The following is an 8,964-nucleotide window of genomic DNA, read 5'->3' on the forward strand; positions in this document are numbered from 1 at the left end:
GGGGTGCAGAACTCAAATTCTAGTAAGAAGACCAGATTAATGGTTTGACTGAGACTAGAGGAACCCCAGAAAGTATGGTCTCTGGATTCTCTATCAGCCCAGAACTGAAACAATTTCCAAGGCCAATGCTTCAGACAGGTATTGGACTGGACTGTGGGACATAAAGTGATACTCGTGAGGAGTGTGCCTCTTAGCTCAAGTAGATACAAGAGACTAAATGGGTAGTTTCTGTCCGGAGGTGAGATGGGAAGGCAGAGAGGGTCAGGAGCTGGTTGAATGGACATGGGGAATCAGGGGTGGAAAGGAGGAATGTGCCATCACAGTATGGGGAGAGCAATTAGGGTCACGTAACAATGTATGTAGAAATTTTTGTATGGGAGACTAATTTGAAATGTAAACTTCATTTAAACTACAACAATAAAAAAATAAACAACAACGTACTGGGAGAAACACACTTTCTCTGAAGTATTAAAACTGAAAGGCGGTCTGTTGGAACATGTTAACAGGGGAGACATTCTGCAGGGAATGCCTGCATTTTTCTCACGGCGTTTTATTTTTGCTCCCTCACTGCTCTCAACATCAGATTGAATAGACAGGAGATGTTAAGCGTTAGCTGAAGAAAGGAAGGGCTCATGAGAAGGACACTGGGCTGTCTGGTGCCAACCCTTACAGGACTGAGAGGAACTGGGGAACAGGCTCTTAAATGGAGCTCTGCTAAATAGGAAGTTTCAAGATAAGGAACAAATATGCATATATGACCTAGAAATTGTTATTATTTCAAAAAGGAGAAACACCAACTTACATGGGCCATGGTTTTAGAACAACAGGAACTGGTCAATCCTTTTCAAGATTTCTCTGTCAGAGAATTGCAGAGTCCAGAGAAGCCAGGGCTGGAAGAAGAAAAAGAAATCACAAAACGAGATATGCCTTGTTGTTGATATTTGCTGTCAAGTTGATTCTGACTCACAGCAGCCCCATGTGCCTTAAAACCAAGAAAACCAAACCACCTGCCGTGGAGTTCATTCTGACTCAAAACTGCCCCACAGGGTTTCCAAGGAGCAGCTGGTAGATTCGAACTGCACACAAACCGGAAGAGACTAAGGGAGTCTGAAGAAATCCAATCCTCTCTCCAACCTTAAGAAACCCCAGCTGAACCATGATGGACTTGGTGTAGAAGCCCAGATACTTGAGCGGAGTTTCTGATTAGCTCCCCATCTGGCAATGCAGATCTGGTCCTGACACTGGGTAACTCAGACTATTTCCCTGAGCAGCTCTTTTTCTCTCCAGTAGAGCTTTCCAGGGCTGAGAAGGGGCCACGCCATCCAAACCGAGCGTCCGTTGAGCCCCCGGGATCCTGCCTACACTTCCCAAGCACAAAGACTGAAAACCACACAGCCTGAGGCTGGCAGCTCCCACCGCTGCAAAGCTGGCTGCCCTTTGCCCAGCCGGGACAGTTCACCACCCCGTGTCCCAGTCAGAACCTCTCCTATTGTGACATCCCTCATCACACCCCTCTTTAGTATCCAGCTGGGAGAAGACTCGCGTTCCCTGCAGCCAGACGACAACACTCACTCACTGAGAACTTGTATGTGACAGGTACTCTGTACGTCGCCACGGGACACTCAGCGGCATTCCACATCGTAGTTTTCTCTTTGAAGCAGCCCAGGGAGCCGACGCTCGGGGGTCACATCGCCCGCCCAATGCAGTCACTGAGTGGTAGCACTTTGTTTCGAATCCACGTTTCTGTAACCGCAAATCCAGTCCGCCTCCAACTTTGGTTTCTGCCCACGAACGCTAGGATTTCGCCTTCACTGCGAGAAACCTGGGAGGCCCGGTGGCAAGGTAGTTACAAGCTCGGCTGCTAACCAAAAGGTCGGCAGTTCGAATCCACCAGCCACTCCTTGGAAACCCTATGGGGCAGTTCTCCTCTGTCCATAGGGTCGCTATGAGTTGGAATCGACTCAAAGGCAATGGCTTTGGTTTTTTTGCAAGAAACCTGAGCATGAGCAATCCACTAAAAACCAGAAATGACTGATAACCTTCCCAAAGGTAGTAAGCCTCACTGCTAACTGAGGAGACGCGTGTGAAAGCAACGTTTCTACAGTGACTGCACGGGGAGATGTAAAAGACTGACGCTGTCCCACATTCGCAGATGTCACGGGAAAACAGACACAAAGTGGGTCTAGATTTACAATTATGTGGAAGCGCCATTTCAACCCTGTAACCCTGTGAATCTGAAACCCCACATTTGGGACTAAAGCAACTAACTGCACGTGGACATCAAGATCTGTGCAGAGGATGCTGACAAACACGGTCCATAAAGGATAAAAGCTGAAAAGACCCTAAATGAGGAAATGATTAAATACAACGTAGTGCATCCACACCATTCAAAACCACGCAGCTATTCAAAAGCAACGACGCTCCCCTACTTTTGATGATAAGGGTGAAGACAGTGTGTTAAAAAAACAGAACGTGTGGTGTGGAACTATTTTGACAGAAACAATAATCACACGTATGCCTAGAACAGAAAAAAAAGTTGCCATAGAGTTCGATTCTGACTCATAGCACACCTATAGGACAGGGTAGAACTGCCCCATGGGGTTTCCAAGGAGCAGCTGGTGGATTCGAACTGTTGACCTTTTGGTTAGCAGCCGTAGCACCAGGGATCCGTATGCCGAGAAGGACCAATTAAAGTGTTCACAGTGACACTCACCACATATGAAGCAGAGTGTGAACCTTAAGTACACAGATACTCCAAATATGAGACTTTCTTTCAGCCTTCCCTTGAACTGGGAAAGAAAAGCCCAAAACTCAGGATACTCTAAAAACAGCTGCTATGTTTCCTGAGTGGCTTTTCTTTGTTTGCTTCAGCTTCTAATTCATGAACCAGCTCTGAATTTCACCTGCCCAAGTATGTTGGAACACTGCCTAGAAAAGAATGGCAAGAAGTCCCCGACTGATGTCTTTTATACTGATGACAGTCACATGGTTGCTTCCTTTCACATGCTCTCAACAGATGGGTTTATTTTGTTTCTGAACCAGTCCTTTTAGCTAACACATCTATGAAGCTCTCCAACAGCTGCTGGTTTTCCTGTCCTGCTAGACTCACTTTACGTATTCCTGGACCCCGTTGCCATCGAGTCAATTCCGAGTCATAGCGACCCTACAGGACAGAGAAGAACTGCCCCATAGGGTCTCCAAGGAGTGCCTGGTGGATTCAAACTGCTGACCTTTTGGTTAGCAGCCGTAGCTCTTAACCACTATGCCACCAGGGTTTCCCACTTTACATATAGTATCATTAAAATAAAAACTGTAAGGCATAAAGTCTGCTGTATGAAATCCATTTACCTCCAGAGACCCCACAGCTTCAGTATAATTTGGACATAATCTGACAGCATGTACTGTCATCAGATTAATAGCTCCTCCCTATCAACTCCCAAGGTGTGACATCTGAATTCTCAAATGACCTTTAGCACCCTACCTTAAATCTATTGTATATTTTATCTTGTGTTTTCAATTTTATGCAATTTAAAGACAGAATCTATGTCTTTTTAATGGTGACAGTCCCCAGATACTAGAATAAAGTCTGCAAAATTGCAGCTACTTAATAAATGCCTGATATTTGACCTCAAAATTATATGAATAGGAATTTTTTTTTAGGAAAGTACACAAAGCTATATCACAGGTACAGGGCAGTGAATCACTTAATATGGCCCTTCTAGCTGTAACCTTTGTGATTCCCACACAATGACTGGGGGGATTATGCAAATGGGGCACTTATAGCCTATTAAGGGAATTGGACAGCTTGCTGCTAATGCAAATAAGGTGTATGGAACCTGTGATGGTTGGGATTGTGGGTTGACTTGGCTGGGCCATGATTTTCAGTGGTTGGGCAGTTATGTAATGATGTAGTCATCCTCCATTTCACAAAATGTAATTCTCTGATGTAATTGTCCTCTATGCCTGTGGTTACGGTCCCGTTTAGGAGTGAGCTGTCCGTTATGTTGATGAGGCAGATTAGGGTGGGATGTATCTTGAGTCACTGCCTTACTAGAGTCACTACCCTTACTCAAGTCACCACCCTTACTCAAGTCACCACCCTTGCTTGAGTCACACCTTTTATCTTACAAGAGATAAAAGGAGAGAGAAGCAGAGTGGGGGGAGACCTCACCACCACCAAGAAGAGATGGGAGCAGAGCACGTCCTTTGGACCCAGGATCTCTGCACTGGGAACCTCTTAGATCCAGGAGAGAGAGAGAGAGGAGAGAACATCGGAGATGGCAAGAAACAGTGGCAGAGAAATGGCAGCAGAACCAGAAAACCAGCAGGAGATGGCAGTGCACTTCCTGACCCACACAGGGAGAGAGCTGAGCGCCTTCAGCCAGGAGGCTTGCCGGTGGAATGGGCTGCCTCTGGGCACTTGGTGGAGCTAGGCTCACCGAACCTCAGAGCAAGAGAGCCGAGCACCTTCGGGCTGAGGCTCGCTGGCAGAGTAGGGTGCCTCTGAGCACTTACTGGCAGAGCTAAAGGGCTTCGTAACACTCACTCAAGCAGGGCAGAGGCCGGGCTGAGCGGGTGAGGGGCCAAGAGCCAGAGAGACGCCTGCCTGTGGGCACAGCCAAGAAGAGGCTGTCCTAATCGAAGAACGGTATCCTGATCCTGAGTTGTAACCTGTTACTTCTCTAATAAACCCCATGATCACAAGTATTGTCTGTGAGTTCTGTGTGGTCACTGCAATGAATTATCAAACCCAGCAGAGAAGTAGAGTGTGCCATGGGAGGGATGGCTGTATCAGAATTGGTAAAAAGGATGGAGAGAGGAGATCTGTCTGACCTCTGCCTCACAGGTATCAGTTTTGGGCTGTTGATGCTGATCTTGATTCTCCTTCCCCCTTGTGAAGTCAGAGGTTAGATACCTGCACCACGCCATTTTTACAATAAAGCTGTTTATCAGAGAATAATTTATTATAACCAAAATGAGAAATAAATATCTAACAGTAGGCAAGAGGTCAAATTATAGTCAACTATCTGATAGCATTTAATGTCGTAACTGGTAATGATGATGATCCGTATTAGTGAAGGGGAGAAGCCATCATGATGAATTACTAAGGAAGACGGAGAGTTTTTTAACAGGCATACAAATGATGAGAGTTGATGGCGTGTTATAATTATTAATATGGGATTTGCTGGGAGACCCTGCGAATACAAATCTCAGCTCTCATAGTTATTAACTGTGTGATCCTGGACATATTACTTAACTCTTCAGTGCCTCAGGTTCCTCCTCTTTAAAATGTTGGCGATAACCTCAAAGGGTTGTTATAGGATTAAATAAGATACTACATAAGATAGCACTTAAAATAGCAAATAAGCATTTAATAAAAGTCAGCTATAATCACTGAAGAAAGCTACACGTCCTCCTTTTGACTATTATTTTAAAAAATTCTCTTCTGCTCTTTCATTTCTCCTTCCATAAAAAACTTAAGTGTCTCAGCCCAGCTCTTTCTTATAATGCTAACTAATAAATCTCAAAGCCTCGACTTGATAGGCAGTTCCTGAATAACAACAATTTATAAAAAGCGGAAGTGTGGATAGATGGAGTGAACGTGGCAAAATCCTGGTAGTGTTTTAATCTGGGTGACAGAGAAAAATATGGAATCACAACATAACAGTAACAGCACTTATACGCCCCAGGCATTACCTAAGAGCTTCGCACATATTACCTGACCTACTCACAGCAACCCTGTACGGTCGGCTCTATCTTTATCCTCACAGTACAGAGGGAACTGTGGCACAGAGAGAAAATAATTTGTCCAAGCTCACCCAGATACTAAGTGCTAGGTTTAGAATCAGAATCCTCATAATTTAGCTTCATAACCCCTACTACTGCCACTTCTCTAAAATGCCTATCATAAGACCACATACATATGTGGCCTGAAACAAACTCATGCTGCCAAAGACTTCCAACTATGTCTCAAATTTCTCCTACTACTCCTTGGTATAATCCCTGTCCTTGCTCACCCAAATCTCTCCATTAAAAACTCTATCATATCACACTAAACCAAAACCAGGTGCCATTAAAGAAAACAAAAATCCACACAACTGGACCAATAAGCAACATCGTGATAAATGGAAAAAAGATTGAAGTTGTCAAGGATATCATTTTACTTGGATCCACAATCAACACCCACGGAAGCAGCAATCAAGAAATCAAATGATGCATTGCATTGGGCAAATCTGCTGTAAAAGATCTCTTTGGAGCGTTAAAAAAAAAAAAAAAAAGATGTCACTTTAAGGACTAAGGTGCGCCTGACCCAAGCCATGGTGTTCTCAATCGTCCCATATGTATGCAAAAGCTGAACAATGAATAAGGAAGACCAAAGAAGAATTGACCCCTTTGAGTTATGGTGTTGATGAAGAATACTGAGTATACCATGGACTGCCAAAAGAACCAACAAATCTGTCTTGGAAGAACACTCTTTAAAAGCGAGGATGGCGATACTTGTCTCATATAGTTTGGACATGTTATCAGGAGGAACCAGTCCTTGAAGAAAGACATCATGCTTGGTAAAGCAGAGGATCAGCAAAAGAGAGTCCTTAACAAGATGGACTGACACAGTGGCTACAACAATGAGCTCAAGCAGAATAACGGTTGTGAGGATGGCACAGGACTGGCAGTGTTTCGTTCTGTCGTACACAGGGTCACTATGAGTCGGAACTGACTCAGTGGCACCTAACAACAGTTGCCATTGTTGATTCCAACTCATGGTGACCCCATGTGTGTCAGAGTGGAACTGTGCTCCACATGGTTTTCAGAGGCTGAGCTTTTGGAAGTAGACTGCCAGGCCTTTCTTCTGAGGTGTCTCTGGGTGAACTAGAACTGCCAACATTTCAGTCACTAGTCAAGTGCAACCATTTGCACCACCCAGGGACTCCATCACATTACCACTCCTAAAAGCCTTACAAAGCAGAATATTCTGTCACCAACCAGACCATCGCTTATCCTTCCTCAGTTTTGGAACTCAGGTTTGTGGGAAAGATCAAAGACACTTAGTATGTAATCTCCGTAAACGGTAAAGCCTAAAATAAAAGCTCTGTGGTTAGCTTCCCTTTGAGAGGTTCACTTGCAGACCATCCAAATGATTAGCAAGAGACTGCTCTGAGAAGACAGCAAATGTTCATGGGATACTCTCTAAAGAGAAGGAGACACGGTATGTGTCATGGTCTACCCTCATAACCCCCATGACACACTGGGAAAGAAGGTCAAATGTCCCGCTCCATGGAGAGGACACTTCAGATGTAAAAGCCTAACCAGCTGAAAACTACCTGGAACAAGCCCGTAGAGTCTGACCAGATCAAGTGTATTGATTCTTCGTGAGGCTTACTGAACTGCAGAGAGGGGAGGGAATTCCACAAGAACGGTGGAATAAACACGAGGGAGAAGAAAGGCATCTTTATTAAAGGTTGAGTTCTTGCTGAAGGATTTTCAAGAGGCCAAGGAAGTCCAGAAATCCCCAGGTGGTGCAAATGGTTAATGCACTTTGTAAGAAAGGCCTGGTCATCTACTTTCAAAAAACCAGCCACTGAAAACTCTGTGGAGCACAGTTCTGCTCCGACACACATGGAGTCGCCATGAGTCAGAGGGGACTTCACAGCAACTGGTCAAGGGAAGCAGGGATCAGTGCTGGACTGGTCGCTGTTTCTGAAGAGAGATTAGCAGACCCAAACCAAACCCACTGCCCTCCAGTTGATTCTGACTCAGAGCGACCACACAGGGTTCCCAAGGACGTAAATCTTTAAGGAAGCAGACTGCCACATCTTTCTTCCGTGGAGCACGTGAACTTCTGACCTTTTGGTCTAGCAATCGAGCGCTTAAATCACTGCGCCACCAGAGGGGCCTTTTAGATTAGAAGCAGTGGGGATTAATCGGAGATTGGGTGCTGTCATGAGTTGGAGTGGCTTACCAACTGGGTAACCCCAGTAATGAAATGAAAATAGCAGGTGGGTCTTGGGCACTATTAGTAAGAAAGCAGTAATCTCTCAGAGGGGGTCGTTATGGTATTTTTACAACTGCTGCACGACCACGGGCGAAATAATGTTTTCTATTAATTGTGCAGCTGCCTTTATCTGTCGTTTCCTTCTCAGCCTAACGAGCGCCATGGCTGCATTTTCTCTTTTCAGTCCGAGCTGACTTTCTCTTTCACTGAAGAAAGAAGCAAAAATGTTCCCATACCCGGAAAAATAAAAATTACATTTCATGGAACTAAGAGGAAACATGAACTCAATTTGACCTTGACTGTTTCACGTGCGCCTGCAAATTCTTTTCTCCTTTCCCTCCTCCCTCCCTGGGTCTTTCTGTGAAAGCTCGGCAGGACTGGAGAAGAGGGGAGTCTGGCCGTTCTCGGAGCTCGGCTCCGTCTGGCTAAATGGCGACACACCTCTGCTCCCTGCTCCCACTGTCTATCACAGACCACCGCCATGGCAGTAAGAGCGAGCCTGGGGAGAAGCTGACCCTTCCCGCTCTCAGAGAGGAAGCCCAGGGTTCACGAGGGGCGGGGGCTGGCGTCCGTCTCGAGTTCAGGGTCGTCGCCGCGGAGGGCAGCTCTCGGACAGCCGTGGTTCCAGCATCGGCAACGGTTCCTCTCAGGAACGCACTTTTTGTTGGGGGCCTTTACGCGGGGATCAGACATCTAATTCGGGGCCGTTCCGAGCCGCTGGGCCTCTGTGGCCCTGAAGCGGGAGCGCAGAGGAGCAACGGGGCACCCGGCGCCCAGCCGGCATCACCTACCCCACAACTCCCGTAACCGAGCTCACACCCCGGCCGGCGCCGCCCCCGCGCCGCCCCCGCGCCCGTTTCCTCGGCGCACGCGACCAGCTCACCTCTGGGCGCCGACCGCCGCGGAAGCCGGAAGGAGGCGCGGCGCGGAGGCCTGTGGGAAACGTAGTCCGGGATGGGCGGGCCTGGCCC

At 46.6% G+C, this 8,964-nt stretch overlaps 1 protein-coding gene across 3 annotated transcripts in view; it reads right to left on the minus strand.

Annotated features, from left to right (window-relative positions):
* Window positions 1-8,964, minus strand: part of LOC101343990 (zinc finger protein 14 homolog) — a 123,290-nt gene that overhangs the window by 20,971 nt on the left and 93,355 nt on the right. For 2 of the 3 annotated variants that reach the window (XM_023742263.1, XM_023742272.1), the window contains exons 1-2: window positions 8,877-8,907; window positions 803-890 (exon numbers count right to left, since the gene is read on the minus strand). The exons of the other annotated variant lie outside the window; for it this stretch is intronic. In XM_023742263.1, the coding sequence (XP_023598031.1) occupies window positions 803-811 (9 nt within the window). In that variant the 5' untranslated portion in view covers window positions 812-890; window positions 8,877-8,907. Of the gene's footprint in view, window positions 1-802; window positions 891-8,876; window positions 8,908-8,964 lie in introns of those variants that run through there. 3 annotated transcript variants of the gene reach the window in all.

Source organism: Trichechus manatus, unplaced genomic scaffold (assembly GCF_000243295.1).
Source record: "Trichechus manatus latirostris isolate Lorelei unplaced genomic scaffold, TriManLat1.0 scaffold00207, whole genome shotgun sequence".
In the NCBI taxonomy this organism is placed as follows: Eukaryota; Metazoa; Chordata; class Mammalia; order Sirenia; family Trichechidae; genus Trichechus; species Trichechus manatus.